Source organism: Colobus angolensis, unplaced genomic scaffold (genome assembly GCF_000951035.1).
Source record: "Colobus angolensis palliatus isolate OR3802 unplaced genomic scaffold, Cang.pa_1.0 Scaffold7, whole genome shotgun sequence".
NCBI classification, from domain to species: Eukaryota; Metazoa; Chordata; class Mammalia; order Primates; family Cercopithecidae; genus Colobus; species Colobus angolensis.
The window spans coordinates 13146984-13166609 of NW_012120709.1; the positions used below are offsets into that span (position 1 = coordinate 13146984).

The 19626-nt window shown below is 33.9% G+C and overlaps 1 protein-coding gene across 1 annotated transcript in view; it reads right to left on the bottom strand.

The window, feature by feature from the left end:
• The window catches only part of GUCY1A2 (guanylate cyclase 1, soluble, alpha 2), a gene marked incomplete at its 5' end in the record, with an annotated part of 327669 nt that overhangs the window by 66601 nt on the left and 241442 nt on the right, over positions 1 to 19626 (bottom strand). The window contains one exon of the mRNA XM_011927025.1: positions 17615 to 17758. Coding sequence (XP_011782415.1) covers positions 17615 to 17758 — 144 coding nt within the window. The remainder of the gene's footprint in view (positions 1 to 17614; positions 17759 to 19626) is intronic.

Here is a 19626-nt window from a genome sequence, read left to right on the forward strand (position 1 = left end):
TAGGATTTAGTTCTTATTTCCTAGTCAATGAAGAGTCAACAGAGTGACTTTCCATTATTGTTTGATCATAAACAAAGAAGCAGCATGTAGCATAGAGAGGGAAGCTTTCAAAGAAAATGATATTTTTGCATTAATTAAAGGGGAGATTTTGTTGACACACTGGGGCCAGTAGAAGGGGAGAGATGAAAGGCAGAGAAGATATTTGAAGAAAGAATAGTGTTGGGGAGGAGTGTGGAAAGAATGTCGAGTTTATTCATATTGATATCTTCTAGCATTTCATTTAGTTAGGAAAGAAGGGGTCTGTTTGGAGTAAGAGTAGCAAAGTTAAAAGTCAAACAAATGCAGCGACTATGCTCACTACCTAGACGATGGGATCATTTGTATCCCAAACCTCAGCATCACACAACATACCCATGTAACAAACATGCACATGTACCCCTTAATCTAAAATAAAAGTTGAAATTATGTTTTTTAAAAAAGCAAATATTTGCAACAGTCACAGCTATGAGATAGTGAAACAAGATCCCTACAGATTTAAGGCCCAGTTGAATTCAAAACGTATGCATTCTTAATGTGTATTTAATTACCATGATTATGTAATTTTCACCAGTAATGTCCATAAATTCCAGAGCAAGAATTTTCTACTTAGGTAGATACTGTATGATGGAAGACAAAGAAGAATAAAATTAGAGGGGTGATAGGAACCATGTTGAGATAGGAGATAATGGGATTCTTCTTTTCTAGATAAGAAGCTATTATGGATGGAATTGTGCCCTCCCTCCTTAAATTCATATAGTAAGTTCCTAATCCTCAGTATTTCAGAATTTAACCTTAATTATAAATAGGGTAATTGCTGATATAATTAGTCAAATTAATATGAGTTCCTACCAGAGTAGGGGAGACCCCCTAATCCAATATGACTAGTATCCTTATAAAAAGGAGACGTGGCCAGGAGTGATGGCTCACGCCTGTAATCCCAGCACTTTGGGAGGCCGAGGCGGGCAGATCACCTGAAGTCAGGAGTTTGAGACCAGCCTGCCCAACATGGTGAAACCCTGTCTCTACTGCAAATACAAAAAATTAGCCAGTCGTGGGGGCAGGCGCCTGTAATCCCAGCTACTCGGGAGGCTGAGATAGGAGAATCGCTTGAACCTGGGAGGCGAAGCTTGCAGTGAGCAGACATCATGCCACTGCATTCCAGCCTAAGTGACAAGAGCGAAACTCCGTCTCAAAAAAAAAAAAAGAAATTTGGACACAGATACATACATGCCCACAGGGAGAGTGCCATGTAAAGACTGGAGCTATGCTGCCAAGGAACTACCAGAATCTAGTAATAGCAGAGAGACCTGGAACAGCTCCTTCCCTAGCGTCTTCAAATAAAACATGGTACGGCCAACATGTTGATCTTGGGGTTCTAGCCTCCAGAATGGTGAGACAACAAATTTCTGTTCTAAGCCACTTGGTTTGTTGGTTCTTTGTTATGTCAGACTTAGAAAACTAATACACTCAAAATAGACTGGAAACCTAAGAACAGATAAAGGCTTATACATCACTGTGATGAGTGAGAATGGTAGAATAGAAAGTGACAGAAGAACAAGTAATGTGACTATGAAAAGACATTTGGAGTTGAGATTCTATAGTTGGAATAATTCTAAGCTATGATGAGTTTGAAAGCATGGCTATATGTGAATTTCTAAAGTGGGCCGAACTTCAAGGAATGATACATAAAACGATCATTTATGTGAGCATGTATTTTTATAAGTCATAGTTTTTCACTTTTTAATACATGAATAGTATTTATAACTTGATATTTGGACAAAGTAGGTAAAATAATTTTATTCTAATTTCTTTGACATACTTGAGGATGGTAACAAATAGAAGAAATGATGAAAAAATAAATATTCCAGAAGATGCACCACTATTTTTAAAGATCTGGTATTTTCAAAAAATTAGTATGTTCTGAGAGATAATACAGAAGAGGTGTGGGGACATAAAGGTACACATTTATTGTTTTTTCCTCCTTTTACAAGCTAGCAAATAACTGGCCCATCATTTCCATAGAAAATGCTAAAGGTTAAAAGGAGAAAAAAAATCTGTGTCAACTTTAGCGAAATTCTATGTGAATAATTGCTCCATATTCATAAAGAGAGGCTCTCACAGAAGGAAGACAGGAACTGGGGAAAGAATTAATAGTTTTAAAAGATGAAAAATGAAACAGTAAAAATAGTAATACTCTGATAATAGAGAAATGACACTCAAGAGGTCAAGATAATTGGACCTTCTGCCACAGATTTGTGCAATTTTCCACCTCTTTCATTAAATAATCTCAAAAACACACTTTCCAAATTATATTTCTTCTATCATGATGAACAGTTACCAGAAAAAGAACAACTACAAAATTTTTTCTCCTTCTTCTGGCCTTATCTTCTTCATTAGCTTCCCTGGTGAATTTCACATGTTCTGATTCTATTGCTAACTAGTTAGATAACTTAAGTATAATCAAATACTTTTTTGATCTCTTTTTATCAAGTATGAAATGAGAGTTGATCTTCAAATTTCTAACTTTTAAAAGCTTACAAAATGTTAGTTATTCACAGCTAAATTTCCTAAGCTACTATATCATTATCCTTTTGTAAATTATTTCTGGTGCATTTCTGGCTAAACTGAACCACAAGAAAAGAAGGATGGGTGTCTTAGCCCCAGTTCAGTAAAGCAAAAAGGCTAAATTTCCAGCCATAGTTGCAATGTTTTTTCAGACACCAGCAGCAAATCAGAAAACATCTGGAGACCTCAGGCAAATACATTTGGCTCTAGAATCTGGCATAAATTGGCCATCAAAATAATGCCATAGAGCTGGATAGAAATATGTCTGCCTGAGATAATTTTTAAATATAAATATCAACCTACTTGAACACACTAATAACTAATAAAATAGGAATTATTAATTTTGGAGCAAATTTTTGAAGGCATAAACAACCCTTGAAGCACCAAGTTTAAAAGGGAAGCTTTGCCATGATTGTCTGTGGCTGACACATTATGCTTAGATTTCAGATAAACTGTATAGTTTTAAAATATGGTATGACTCTTGCTTCCCTGGACAAGCCTTCTTAACCACGAAGTTAAGAGTTTTCACAAACTAGAGTTAAAATGAGGAGAAAAATAACATAGAACAATGTTTGGATACAGTGGGCTACAGTACCATAACTAACTAGTAAAGAGATTTTAATATAGCACAGGATGCTGCACTGCATAGAATACAGTGTGATCACTATATCATAACCTCATGACAGGTATTCTCACTGGTGTCATGGGGCAGGTCTACTTTACTTCATTATACTTTGGGTAGCAAAATTACTAATTTATATTTTGAGTGCTAGGATAAAATATGAGCAAGAGGAAAGTTCAGTATTATTCAAAAGGACAAGATTATGAATATGCAATTTAGAGTAAGAGAAAGATGAGAAAACCATAAAAGAAATGGAGAATACTATAAGTTTATTAAAAACCTGGAAGTCAATGTATTTACTTATTTATATACGAGGTAAAGACATGGCAAAAAGTTGCAAATATAAAAGAATATTTACTTGTGCAGCAAAGGATCAAAGAGATAAAACTATAATCATACAAAGATATAATAGCTATCATTGCCACAACTAAATAAAATACTTTCTCCTATCAGTTGGTAACATTTAATTCAGTTTATTGAGCATGAATGTCCAGAACCATGACACAGCTTCTGTTAATTCATCAAATAATTCCTTAGGCTAATAAAACAGTTATAGTTCAAGACATTTGTACCCCAACAAAGAAGTACAAAGATTGAATGAATAAATTTAATACTGAAGAATTCTTATGAAGAAAATTATTTTCTGGACTAACCGCTATTAAGTCAATTTAATTTCTTGATCTATTTTCTATATACTACATATAAATTGATTCTAATATTTTACATTTCCAGTTGTATCCCTCTGAAAGTATTTTAATTGGCATGAATTCTTTCCCACTGAAACTTTACAGTGATGATTTGTGACTCATTAAGCAGTACTTTGCTCATATTAATTTCTGCCAGTATAGTTTTCTTTTATGGTCACTATTTCTATAAACCCTCATTAGGCTGGCCAAATGTTTCACAGTGTAATTTTGTCAAAGACATTTGATGCTCCCACCAATTTTTAGCCAATACAATTTTTTATTCTGTGCAGTTTTAGGCATTGCCTGCTGATTATTCCTATGAACCAAATATATGTGAGAATGTGTGCTTACTTCATTTAGAAATTATATTTATGAGTTATTTTAAGTATAGGGAACTTTAAGGAAGGAAAGAAAAATGGTCCATGATATCATCTCCCATATAATTTCTATAGATACTAAAAGTGAATAAATAATTCATCCATATATTTGGAAAATGTGAACAGATATAAAACTGTAAGATTAAAAATGGAAAAAGCTCTTTCCCCTAAATTAACCAGTATCAACAGTTTTACGCACATTATTCATAACAATGTAATTTTTGTTGGTAAGTCATTATTAGGTAATTCATGGAAAATTGATGTCACTTTTGGGAAACTGAGAGAGAAAAATGGAGACCAAGGGGTCCTGAGAGTGGGGGGCAGTGAGAGATGGGTGAGACCAACTCAAAAAGGAAGGCAAACAGTATAGGAGGCAGAAAACAACACCAAATCTGTTAAAAGCTTGATGGAGGTGGGAGGAATAGAACCTGTGTTTTTCTTCCCTCCATAACTGTACCTTGTCATAGGTAAGATGCCAAGTACTACTGAAATAACTAAACATAGGCTGTTGCCTATTTGACATAGCTTTCAGATAAACTAATTAATTAAGGCAAACAAGTTGAATGGAATCCTGGAGTCAGAAAATCTGGGCGGTCAATTGAAGTTTTGACTGAATGGATTTAAGTGACCAGATGTTTGGGTATTGTGTAGACAGAATTTTGACTTGAGAGCCAAGAAAAAAAGCAGATTAGTATTTGGCACTCATGCAGTTCAGTCTGCAACTCAATTACGTGGTTTTGCACATGAGAGAAATTCAGTAAAGGCTTGCAGGCTGACTGATCAAACTATTCGACTACATTTTTCATTTTCAATCAGTGCTTTTCATTATTGTAAATAAAAAATAATCTTAGATAACTTAATATCCAAAAGGATCAACTGATACCATCTGGAAAATAATACGTCCAAAAGAGTAAATATGCCTTTTGGATTCTCTGATACAGTTTTAAACCTTTGCTTTCCTAGTTTTTGGATTATTATGTTTCCACAAAATGATCATTTCTTCTTTTTTTTTTATAAAAAGCAAATATTACAGAAGTGTATATTTCAATATTATTCCCAACTTAATTTTTTTTCAGATATTTTGAAATTCTGTAGAACTATCAATTTTCAACTCATTCTGTTAAATGTCGACATAATTGTCATTATTTCAACATCTTGATGTAGAGTTATAGTCAATAGTTTGCCTCGAATTAGAATGCCTTCGAGACATTGCACTGCTATTACATCTTCACACTTCTTTCTTAAGGAACAGGGAAAAGCAATAATTTTTTAAGGAAGATTAAAGTTATTAGCTTAGTCATGAGATTAGAAATCATATTAAATACATTCTAATTATATTTTGAGTGGCAGTATAGGGTAATGGTTAAGAGGATGGACTTTGAAGTCAAACAGATTTGAATTCCAATTCTGAATCAATTCTCATTTAGTATTATTATTTACTTTTATTTGACAAAAAGTCCCTTAACCTTTGAGTCTTGGTTTTCCCATTTATAAATAGGGATAACATCTAATTTGTGGTTCATGATTGTTGTAATGATTATGTATATACAGTATAGGCATATTTCACAAATATGAAAATATGCCTAAAACATACACATACATGTAAATAAATTAATTATGCATGTATATGTGTATAGGTATATATATATTAGGGAGAGGACATGTAAGAGAGAGAGTGCTCACGTACTCTAGCTTGGCATAATGCTGAGCATGTAGTAAGCACTAGGTGAGAAGTACCTCTTGTTATTAAGTACTCAGGTAGTAAAATTCTACTCTGGGCATTCTCCAGTTTGCTGTAATGAAAAAAAGCAAAGCTTTTTTCTTTTTTCTAAACAGATATATCTGGATTCAAATTTAGTTCGGCAATTGGCTAGCTACAAAACCTTGATCAAATTATATAAACTTTATAAATCTCAAATTCTTTACATGTAAAGTAAGATTAATGAAACTGCAGAGATTTTTGGGGGCAAGAATAAAAAAAGTGCATAAAGACGTGGTACAAGTCTGACATCTGGAAAGTGTCCAATATGCATTTTTCCTCCATAATCTTATACATATTTTTAACCCCAATGTCTTTTATCTTTTAAGTATATAAAAATTGCATATATGCCCTTCATAGTTGTGTAGATTGAGATAATACGTAAACTGTCAAGGTAACCACTACCATCCAGTTGGTTTTTAATGCCTTTCAACCCCATTTCCCTAAGAACATACGAAATCTACAAAAACACCAAAATAATGTAGGTCTGAATGTAAATGACATCTTGAATATTTGCTCTACAAAGAATTTAAAGACTTTGACAGATATTTCTAAAAGCCTAACCCAAACCTCTCGATATTACGGTGGAAAGGGTATTGAGACAAAACTGTGTCTATTTCTCCTTCCTCACCAAGTTAGTAATGTGTAGTTGTTGGTTCCACAGACTGTAATTCTTGAGAGGATCAGGGACGTATCTGGTTTGCTTACCTCACATTCCTAATACCTAACCAATTGTTTAGAAAACAGTAAGCATTCAAAAAACATTTGTTGAATAAATAAGTAAAAGTCACTGCCAGCAAGGCTCCAGCCAGATTCACGTGGAATCAGGCTTCATGTGAGTTGAAACAGCAAGCCTCCAAAGTAAGCCTTTTCTCCCTTGGGACACCCCATGCATACTCCGGACCTGTGTTTCTAACAACCTCCTGATTACATGGTCATTTGACCATCAAAATTACTATGTGTCTTCAACTTCACGGGGTCCCCCACTAAGAACTATTTGCATGCATTTTGGAATTGTTGTCAAAATTACCATATTTCCCTGAAGAGTCTGAATTAATGAGGTTTTCTAAATTCATTTTTTTATGATTGGTTTAACCTCCGAACAAACACATTAAAGGCAAGTGATAAAGCAAAATAATTTCTTAAAATTGAATCTACGTGTACATTTGGTCTTGTAGCATTTACACACAAGGTTACAATTTCTGATGCAGTAGGAAGCATTACAAATGTGCAGAAATCAATTCAGCTATTAGAAAAAAAGCAAGAGTTGCTAGGAAACCACATTCCAAATGAGGAATATTAGAATATTATAGTGGTGACCCAGACAATTGCCATATGCCTGACATGACATCAACAAAAAGCTTAACATACTTTGAAAAGCACCTGTGACACTGAATTGTTAGTACCACATTTGCAACTCAGGTGATTAAAGAGTTACCTTCCAGTGTCTCAAAAATTCAATTGTAGGAACAGAAAAATACAAAACCAAAGTGAGTTAGTAATAGTGAAAGATTCTTCCTAGGGCTAACCAAGTTTTTTCTGCATATTTTTCTGCATCTTTGATACACTGTGTGTTATGACATTACCAAGTTGAATGAAGCTTATTCCGTTTTTAAAAGAATCTACTTTTTAGGTCCGTACCTTCTATGTGTTTGTATTGAATATATATATATATATAAAGACTTTGAAGATACATAACAACAATGTAAACTATGGCTATAATTGGTTGGTAAATTATAGGTGATTTTAACTATCTTCTGTAATACTAGTTTTCAGAGATCATTTTATGTTTTGTAATTTTAGAACACTAATAAAGAGATTAATTTTTAAACTTATTTGAAACGAGATATGAGATCTCCAAACAAAAGGTCAAAAATGTAAAAGCTAACTAAATCAATAGTGTGATTAGCATGCAGATAGCACATTGCTGTCTTATGTATTGTATCTTGCTATTTTCATGTCATTTTTCATATTGCAAGAGTCAGGCTACTAATGTTGGCCTATATGCATATAGCCTTAAAAGAAACTAAGTAAAAGATTAAAAACCCATTCAAAAACACCTAAGAAAGGGACCATATGCTAAAGATAATGGGCTAACCTACTAAATGGGTTGATGAAATCACATTTACTGTCTCTACAGGAGAAAAACAATTGGCAGATGGAGATTGCTATTCTTTACATAAACGTCAAATAAATAAAAGCACGAGCTTCCTAAATGCTTGGAAGTTTCACACTTCTAAAGCACACCACACAAAAAATCAAATAAAAATGAGTGACTTTGCTAATATAACTTCTACCTCTTCTATGGACATTGTATCAGTAGTCTTAGTGGGACACTGGAGACAAGAGGCAGCATAAAATACATGAAATAGATGATAACTTATTTAGAAGTAGTTATCCTTACAGTGATAATATTTAACTAACAAAAAATACTTAAACCGTGTCTCCACTAAAGAATATATTTTTCTTCCAAAAATGTGAAAGTCAAAAGACTGCTGCACAAAATTAAACTAAGCAATTTTGTGCTTTGCATGCACAGTATCATGTGAATCAGTTTAGCTTTTATTTCCATCACTCGGTTTTGTTTTTCCTTTCACTAACTTATTATTACTATTTTTTCTTGTACCACCAATATGCAAATATCTTCACAGAAGGACTGCTTGGGAAATCTGTTTGACAAATATAATAATAAAACTTTTCAGTAAGACTAGCATTTTTAGAAATGTATGCCTGATCAACTATTTCATAGTCTGAAACTATGATTAAAATTCTGTGATTATATAAAATTGGAATCTTTCATGATTACAGATAAAATAAACTAGCAGTGGAATTCTGTCTCATTGACATACACATCGCAGATGCAATATTGTGTTTTAAATCATTATGCTGATATCTTATGGAGGAATTGTAAGGCATTAAGGATGCTCTGTCTATTAAATTTCAGCACTACAGCATGTCAGAAGAGTAATTCCATAATTAAAACAAATAATGTGCTCAATAAATAGATTTGTCTATAAATACATATGTCTATTAAAGTTCAGCATTATAGCATCGTGCCAGAAGAGCAATTCTATGATTAAAACAAATGTGCTCAATAAATATAAATAGAATATGACCTAATATTTAAATTCAATGACTACCCTATGAAATGATGTTAATGTAAAACATTTAAATATATAACTTCTGCATTACAATCCACAACAAACAATAAACAAGGGGAAAATACAGAAAAAAAAACAGGGCATCATGAATAACACATTCCCTACCCAATCTGGCCAGTGATTGCAGTTTTCAAAACGATAGAATAACACTCATTTTTTTTCACATAACTGAATTTAATCAATCCCTCTCTTTCTAGACAAGTTATTGTTATGCTGTCCAGCACAGGCTGGTATCGAACTCCTGGATTAAAGCCATCCTCCCTCCTCAGCTTCTCGAGTATCTGGGACTACAGGTATGCCTCCCTAACACCGTCACATGCAGCTAGAATCTCTCTTACTTTCTAATTTAAAAATTAATTATTTTATTTTTGAATAGAATACCTTTAAAATAGAGAACTGACTTCTTTTTCAAAGAGGACATCTAACATACATTTAAATTTCTTGTAGACTAAAGCCATGAAAAGTCTAACTTTAATGGAATATTCAAGGCAATAGGAAGATTTGACAACATAAATGTTATTTAACATGCTTTTATTTAATGTATACACAGTATATACATTAGAAGCTCTGGTTAACTATTTTTTATTCTTATTTTCTTCATTTACAAACTGGAAATAATAGCTATACTTCCTTCACAGAATTATTGTGAAACTTACCATATATACATATAAAATAGCAGGTTATATCATTTGAATTACCCTATGCTGGTCAGCTAACAAGGTAATGAAAAATTATTGTACCAAGATATGGCAGAAGATAAACCTGAGAAGTGAACAGTAAACTTACGAATGCTTTTATCCTATGGCCATCTTCTGGCTCCAGAAAAGGTAATGGAAAGGTTGAGAAGCTGAGCAGCGTTTTTGACAGCCAGGACTAAGGGAACATAAACTGGAATCTAAGAACTGCTAGGGCAAAGACGTTAGAAAGACCTCCCCACTTTGAGATGGGACCATGATCACAGGTATAAGGGTAATACCAAAACACAGAGGTGAACCAGAAGTAGACAGGTCCTCACAGAGACCAAAACCCAGCTTTAAATCCCCTGACCCTGACTTCTAGGACCCCTAGTCTCTTTCAAGAAGCACCCTAAAATTTCCCTGCAAAATCATCCTAAGCCTTAAATTATTTCTATATTTTATATACAATCTCCAGCATTCAAAAAAAGTAGTAATTAGCCACACAGGTAACAAGTAACATGACTGATAATTAAGTGAAAGAACAGACGACATAATACAATGCAGGAGTTCTAGAGACTGACTTACCAGGAGAAGCATTTACAACCATTACAGATGATTTATTCAAGAAAATAAATAAAAACAGTATGAAAAATTTTGTCAGATAAATGGAACTGCAAAACACTATAAACTGCTATAATCAGCATTTAAGCATCAAGTGGATGAGTTTAATAAGTAATTTTTACGACCAACTGAGGGAAGTATTGGCAAGTTAGAAAATAGATCTAAAGAGTAGATAGAATGAGGCATTGATTATTAAAAGGAGGCAAACTACAGAAGAGACTCACAACTTTGCTGGTAAATTCACAAATATTAATACTTTAAATAAATACTTTTTAAAAACAAACAAATTTATAGTTCCAAATAAATTTACCATGCAGAATGATAAATCTATCAGAAAATATATCTGTCTAGTCATAAGTTTCACTAGTAATATTACATAGTATTTTTCCATGTTATTGTTACAACAGAACAGTGACTTATGAAAACTGTCACTATATGTATTATCTAGGAGATGAAAAGCAAATTTAAATACTCCTAATTGATAAACATGAGAAATGAGGATAACTGGGATCCATATCTTAATTTTATATAATTTTATAATTTTATATAATCTTAATTTTATATAATGCCTATGTAGTTTTTTTCTGACCCCTTAGGTTTTTCTCCTTATATGTATATAGTTTCTAGAAGTAGAACTTTTCAAATAAGTATACACACATTGAGATTAAAAAGTACTAATTTGTGTTTTATAAATAAATAATTATCAAAGAATCTTAGAAAATTAATTAGGTTATCAAATACAGTCAACCCTCTGTATCCACAGGTTTCACATCTGCATGTTCAACCAACCGTAGATTGAAAATACGGCATTAAAAAAATTAAAATTAAAATATAAACAAATAAATAATTCAACAATTAAAAAATACAAACAAAATGATATAGTATTACAATGATTTATATAGCATTTACTTTTTATTAGGTATTATAAGTAATATAAGAGACTTGCAGCCCTTATATTAAGTAGTGATGTATATGCATATAACCTATGGACATCCTCCCACATACTTTAAATCCTCTGTAGATTACTTATAATATGTAAATACTTGTTATGCTGTATTATATAGAGAATGACAAGAAAAAAAGTCTATATATGTTCAGTTCAGATGCAACTATCATTGGCCTAACTACATTTTTGATCCACAGTTGGCTGAATCGGAGGATGCAGAACTCATGGATATGGAGTGCCAACTGTAATTAGTTTTTCTTTTTCTAAATACAGTCTCAGGCTGAAATCTGATAGGGTTAACTAAATATTGCAATATTTCTAAGAACCAAATCCCTACAAATATTAAAATAACATCAGGTTTCCTTTGCAAATAGCAAAAATTAAAAATTAATTACAGAATAATTATTGCATAATCTCAAAAAATCCTGTAAGCTCATTAAAAGTTGAAGCTTAAGGAGCTGTAATCTAATGTGTTACAATTACATGTAAATTGTACATTAATATTTCTGCTTTCGCACCAGTCTGTAATACTAATGTGTTTAGCGATCTCAATTGCAAATCAGGGAAATGCTATGAGTCTTTTTCTCATAGCATTTCCCTGATTTGCAGTTGAGATCGCTAAACACATTAGTATTACAACATGATTACACATTGTTTAACTCTAGTTCACAATGTCTCCTCCATACTTGCCTCATTATATAAAATGTACTGTTCTTTGAACTAATGAAGAAAATTTGAATTTGCATGCCTATGAGATAAAATTTAATGAAAATAGTTTTTAAACTAGTTTTTAAACTACAGAATTAAAAGACATTTGGACATACTCAATATTCTTCAAAAGCCTTAAATCGTGAAAATGCTCTTTGTTTTTCTAATGTGCTCTAGGCACATTCTCTAGTTAATCCTTGACCCAATTTCCCTTTCCCTATCAACCGTGTTTTTTAAAGAAAGAATAAATCATAGGCAGTAATAAATATTTGGGTATTTTAATCAAAGTGTAGTTAAACTATTAGTAGAAGTTAGCCAGTCGGCACTAAAAACTATTCAAAATACCTTTAGGTTCACAAGATTAGAGAACAGTGTAAAGTAATACAGTTTTTTAGTGAATTCACAATATAGCTAGTGCAAACAAGAAAGAGAGAATAGAAATATAATTTTACTTTTCAATTGTCTACTGTTTAAAATTTAAAAATTCAGGCCTGGCATGGTAACTTGACTCATGCCTGTAATCCCAACATTTTGGGAGGCTGAGGCAGGAGGATTGCTTGAGATTAGGAGTTCATGACCAGCCTGGGCAACATAGGGAGACCCCCATCTCTACCAAAATTTTTTTTTTTAGTCAGGTGTGGTTCCACATGTTTGTGGTCCCAGCTACTCCAGAGACTGAGTTGGGAGGATCCCTTGAGCACAGGAGGCTGAGGCTGTAGTAAGCTGTGATGGTGCCACTGCACTCCAGCCTGGACAACAGAGCAAGACCCTGTGTCTTGGAGGGCTGGGGGGAAAAAAAATCAGATTCTCCCTTGGGAAGAATAAAAAGGAAATAGTCATAATGCTGTTCTTCCATATTTTCAGCCAGCAGAAGAAATATCATAGTGACCCAGGGTGAAAAATTTCTAATCACTCTTTCTAAAAGCAGTCCTAATTAAAGTCAACATGAACTGATTTTTCAGAATTTATTGTATAGATAGACCATATTTATAGATGCTTTATAGATATAGTCTAGCAGTAGCCTCTGAGTTTCATTAGAGTAGTTACTGAGCAATAATTTGCTTGAGTATTTATAGACTGAAAAAACAAAATGCTACATTCTCTGGTTATTTTCAAAATTAAAAAAAAAATGCAGGCAGTTTTACAATTAGTCAAGAGCATTACTCAAGCATTTTCAAGCAACTGTATATGACAATTTTGGCTCCTATTTCCCATCATTACAGGCTGCCTCAAAGGTTCATAAAACCATATACAAATTATCAATTTACTTTTCAAAATTTGGTTTGCATTTTGGTCAATTATTGCAATTTTAATAACTTGTAATTTAAATCACCTAAAAACTTACATAATTTGAGGTGAACACTAAGCTGTCACATTATCAACTCTACTACAACACGCCAGCAGTTTTTTAATAAAAGATTATCTCAATAAGCTTGGAAATGTTCCTATAGCACCAAGCTAGAAGGCAATTTAAAATCAAATTAATATTCTGAAAGATAATCTCAAATCATGCAAATACTACAAATTAGTAATGAAGCTAAAATTATTAAGGTGGTTTATTATTTTGAATTCTCTTTCTGCATTCTTATTAAATCTTTATGGATACTTCCTCTTCTGATTTAATAAGACTATCTGATTCATAAGAAAGAGCTAATATTAAATCCCACAAATGAAAATATTGATGAACACATTGTAAAACACAATTCCCTGGTTTTGTTCTCGGGTAATTTAACTGTGTAATGACAATGCTAAATTCAATACAAACATATTCTCCATAAAAGAAAATCTAACATCAAAAACAATCCCAAATGAGAAGCCTGCCCAGCTGGTAGGCTTGAAAATTTAAGAACTGATTAGTTCAATCTGGAATGTCTATATTTGCAGTGTGCAGCAAATCTGAGACAGGATTCCTTTTGTTTGTTTTCCTGGCAGTGGTAGAAGTCCCATTCATATATTTGAATAACTCAATAATTATGCCCTGAGGGAACTTAACCTAGATTTTTATTTTTAATGCTCCATATTTTCCCATTTTAGGAGTGGTTAGAAAACTCTTTCTACTTTTAAATGGTTGAATATAAACATATATATGCATATTAAAGAAGAGGAATACAATAAAACATTTTATACTATGTTTATTTTCCCTATTGTATCCTCTTACTTCCCATCATCTTTCCCTCAGACATAAGCACCAGCTTGAATTTTGTATGAATCATTCCCTTTTATTTACACTTTTTGCCATCAGTGCAGGTATTTCTAAATAGAATTTTTTCCATTTTTCCAGTTTTAAACTTTAGTTAAGTGGAATAATACTACAGCAGTTTTTATTGACTTAATTCTTCTGCTGGAGATTATGTTTTTGACAGTCATCCATGTTGATGTCAGTAGCTGAGGTCATTCATATTCCCAACTATATGGTATACCAAGGTATAAATATATCCCAGTTTATTCTGTGATGTATATTTGAATTAGCTAGAGTTTGAGACTATTACAAAAACTATTCTTGTGTGTGACTTTTGCTACACGTGCACAAGTACCTCCCTTGTATATGTGTAAACATCTAGGAGAGGAAATGCTGGGTTGTAGGATATGCAGAAGTTAAACTTTACCAGGTAATGCCAAGTAAATTGCACCATTTACACTTGCATTAGCTATGGGTGAGATTTCCTGCTGCTCCAGATCCTCACAAACAGTGGCACTGTCAGACTTTCAAAGTTGTTTCAAACTAGTAGGGAGAACAACTATGTGATAGTGTTATAAATTTATATTAATTTGATTACTGACAAAGTTAACTAGATACTTATTGATTACATGTGTCACAAAAAAAATACTCTCCTAGTTTGTGGTTGTATTTTTATTTTTTAGTTCTTCTTAACAACAGGAAGGTTTTAATTTTAATGTTCCAAACTTTTATTTTATGATTTGCAAATTTTTGACCTGATGAGTTCACAAAAAAATCCTTCCCTACTTGTCAAAATTTTCTAATGATAAATTTATAGTTTTATAATATGAATTTTTACGTTTACCTCCCCACACCAAGAATTGATTTGTATAATGATGCATAAAGTACAAAAGCAATTTCAATTAGTTTTCTTCATGAATAGCCAATAGTCCCCCAAGCATTTATTGAATACCTTGTCCTTTTCACACTGATCAATATCACTTTTACAAATTTTTTTTTTTTTTTGAGATGGAGTCTCGCTCTGTTACCCAGGCTGGAGTACAGTGGCGGATCTCAGTTCACCGCAACCTCTGCCTCCTGGGTTCAAGCAATTCTCTGCCTCAGCCTCCAGAGTAGTTGGGATTACAGACGCCCACCACCACACCTGGCTAATTTTGTGTATTTTTAGTACAGACAGGGTTTCACCATATTGGCCAGGCTGGTCTTGAACCCCTGACCTTGTGATCCACCCCCATCAGCCTCCCTAAGTGCTGGGATTACAGTCGTGAGCCACCGCGCCCAGCCTGTCACTTTTGTAACTTATCAATTACTCTTTTTCTCTGATGCCCTGCAGTCTCATTAAGATGGGTTTAGTTTTGGATTCCCATGACTTAACTTTTGCAGAATTCTTTGGAATTACTGTGTCTGGGTACTGATGGACATCTTTTAATAGTTCCTGAAAATAATTCTTTTTTTTGTATTTACTCTGTTACCTCCATTTGGAACCTCAATTGAATACATATTACATCTTTCCACTCTCTCCTCCCTGTCTCCCACATATTTTATATTTTACATTCTCTTATTCATATTTCCCATTTTTAAATATCTCAACTTAGTTATTGATAATTTCTTCAGTTCTTTTAGTGAACAAATTCTTGCTTCATCTATGTCTAATCTGCTTTAAAATTTACCCACTTTGTTCTCTCTTCTTTTCTTAAGCATTATGTTGATTGCTTAGAAGTTCTCTGGTTCTTTCCCAAGTCTTGTCCCTTTCTCACAGTTTTCAGCTTATCTTTTTATTTCTTATAGTTACGTTAAAAATTGTCATTTTAATTCTGTGTCTGATAAGTGTGATATCTGAAAACATTCCAGATCTGTTTTTTTTACATCTATAATTTCCCCTGGTTCTTCCCCATAGTACCTTGTTTTCGTGTGTGTGTATGTGTGTGTGGCTTTTTTCTTTTGTTTCTGGTATTAGGTTATTACACATTTTAATAACCTTTATCTTCCAGGTGGGTTAAATGTAAAAACCCATACTATAAAACTGCAAATTTATCATTAGGAAATTAAGTCGAGAAGGATTTTTGTGAACTAGTCAGGTCAAAAATTTACAAATTATAAAATAAAATATGTTTCATTTAAAACATTAAAATAAACCTTCCAGCTTATCAAGAACAACTAAAAGATAAAAATACAACCACAAACTAGAACCTTATTTTTTATAACACATGGAATCTGTGAAAATTATTTGAGGATAGGATTGAAGTTGGCATCTTCTGGGGGGAATAATATTTCCTAGATTCCTTCTATCATTGCTAACAACAGGGCTCTTAAGTTAAATTCGCCAATTACGTTTTCTTTTTTTTAATATACATATATAGTGTAATTGTCAAGTTTTTCCCTTTCCTATGAGCTCAGAGAAGTGCCTAATAGTTTTTTAAAAAACATTTTTTAATATATTTAACCCAATATTTTCATAATTTTAATCAGATGGATTGTTCAGGATCCCCAATGTGCTATAATGCCAGAACTAGGATGGTACTTACATTTTTAGCCATTTCCATCCCCCACCTCGTGTTTTCTTAACTCTTAGCTGGTGAGCTGTTATGAAAGGGTGGACTTGAATACAAGTTTACTTCCCCAAATATAAGATTTCTGATTTCAAAGTAATGACACTTCTGGGATCCATCATTGGGCTCTAGCAGAAATACGGTAGATGACCTAATTCATTCCCAGAGGTAGACCTCAGATTGCAGAAGACGATGAGAACCAAGAGTACAACACACCAGGATCTGGACTTTCCACTGTTTTTAAAGTTTTTACAGTTACTAGGCTGCAATCTTCAAACTCTGCCACAAGAAAAACTCCAGAAGTAACTCTGAGCTCTGAAGTTTCAGCTGTATATTACCTACAGGAAGTTGTGCAGGTCCTCCATTTTTTTGCTTTTTGTGTGTTTTACTTCTTGGATTACCTCTAAAACTCTGAATCTCACCATCATTCTTGCTTGGATTTGATGACCTGGTCACTGACAGTAAGTTCTTCCCTTGGTTTTAATCTTTTAGCTCTTTCTTTCCTCTACAGTAATTTGCCTTCCACAAACCTTTTCCTATCTTGGACCTATTCCATTTGTTCTTTTCCTGGATTAATAAGTTATCTCTAGTCACTCCTTGTCCTCCTTAAGCACCCAACTTGTCTAGATCTATAAATTACAAAAAGTAGAACTCAGAAGGGAATTACTTGCCTCCTCCTGTTAATGGTGCACTTACTACTCAAACCAGATTGTTGGGAGGGTTACCTGAATCGGTCTTCCATCAGGTGTTAGCACCTCTTCTGAAAGTTCCATCATCTTCAAGGCCATCAGAGCAATGGGTTTAGCATGGCAGAGGCTTTTTCTGTGGAGCCCTGCTGCGACACAGTAGGCATCACCTATTGTTTCCACCTGCAGCAATCAGACAAATCAAATGCAAATGTATGCTAATGAGCCCGAAGAGAAATGATTAGTTATCTGCAATCACAAATGTTGCTGAAAAACATGTCAGCAAAACATCAATAAATTAAGCAATTAGACAACTGTGTATAATCACAGCAGAGTTTGCAAACAGCCACAGTCAAATACTGACATTTCACTCCAGGGTTGTTCATTAACACTATCACTGGAGATGATCATTGAAATTAGGAACAACTATAATATAAAATAATTATCCCCCACGAAAATAGAACTGTTAGTATTTTGCCTAGATAATTTCCAAATAATCGCCTTTTCCAGAGCCATCTCTTCATCTCCTTCCAACTTTCAAGTATTCCTTTGGAAAGTATTTTTTTCCCCAGTTTTTCCACCCGAAGAAAATTGTTCCACACTTTTAGATATATCTGTAATTTTTCATCAGGTCTGTTCTTTCTTACTCTTAAAAATTGTAATGCCTAATGTTTCTTAAATATTCATACTGCATACCATTAATTGTGTCAACCACTTTATGTACACGGTCCCATTTTATCTTCACAAATATCCTACATCAAAGAAACAAGTATTAGGCCAGGTGCGATGGCTCACGCATGTGAGCACTTTGGGAGGCCGAGGCAGCGGGTCACGAGGTCAGGAGATTGAGACCATCCTGGCCAACATGGTAAAACCCCATCTCTACTAAATATACAAAAATTAACTGGGCATAATGGTGCATGCCTGCCCAGCTACGAGGGAGGCTGAGGCAGGAGAATTGCTTGAACCTGCGAGGTGGAGGTTGCAGTGAGCCAAGACCACGCCACTGCACTCCAGCCTGGTGACAGAGTGAGACTTGGTCTCAAAAAAAAGTGGCACATACACACCATGGAATACTATTCAGCCATAAAAAAGATGAGTTCATGTCCTTTGCAGGAACATAGATGAAGCTGGAAACTATTGTTTTCAGCAAACTAACACAGGAACAGAAAACCAAACACCGTGTGTTCTCACTCATAAGCAGGAGTTGAACAATGAGAACACACGGACACAGGGAGAGGAACATCACATGCTGGGGCCTGTCAGGGGGTGGGGGACTAGGGGAGGGGTAGCATTAGGAGAAATACCTAATGTAGATGACGGTTGATGGGTGCAGCAAACCACCATGGCACGTGTACACCTATGTAACAAACCTGCGTGTTCTGCACATGTATCCCAGAACTTAAAGTATAATTTTAAAAAAGAAACAAGTATTAGTGATATTTGAAAGATGAAAAATTGAAGTACAGAGGCCCATCCATAACCACATAATTGAGAGTCAACAGCTACTGTAGGGGTCTTTCCAGACTCTCTTCTAATTCTTTTGTCAGCATCCATTCTGAATGGCCATTGCTGTTGATAAATATTTACCCCATTTCCACAGCATAGAACATGGAATAAAAGTTCTATTACTTTAGATAAAAGCTCTCTAATATAGAGATGGTGGTTTAATGGCAAAAACTGCAATTACTTTTGCACCAACCTAATAAAATCCTCAATAGTTTTAATATTATTAATTAGGCTGAAGTGATGAAAAATTGTACTAAATGCACAATTCCAGTGTCACTTTTTCTGTGATGTGCTCCATGTTCCTTTAGTTTTTATCAAATTATTTCTCAAAGAACTAATCCATCCTTTATTCTGTTTCAACAGCACTTCCACATATCTCTGCTTTAACATTCAGCACAAGCTATAATCAATGTGTATCTATATAAAGTCAATGTGTATCTATATAAAGTCAATACGTATCCCTGGCTACGATGTGAGCTTTTAAGAAATGGGACTGGGGGCGGAGCAAGATGGCCGAATAGGAACAGCTGCAGTCTCCAACT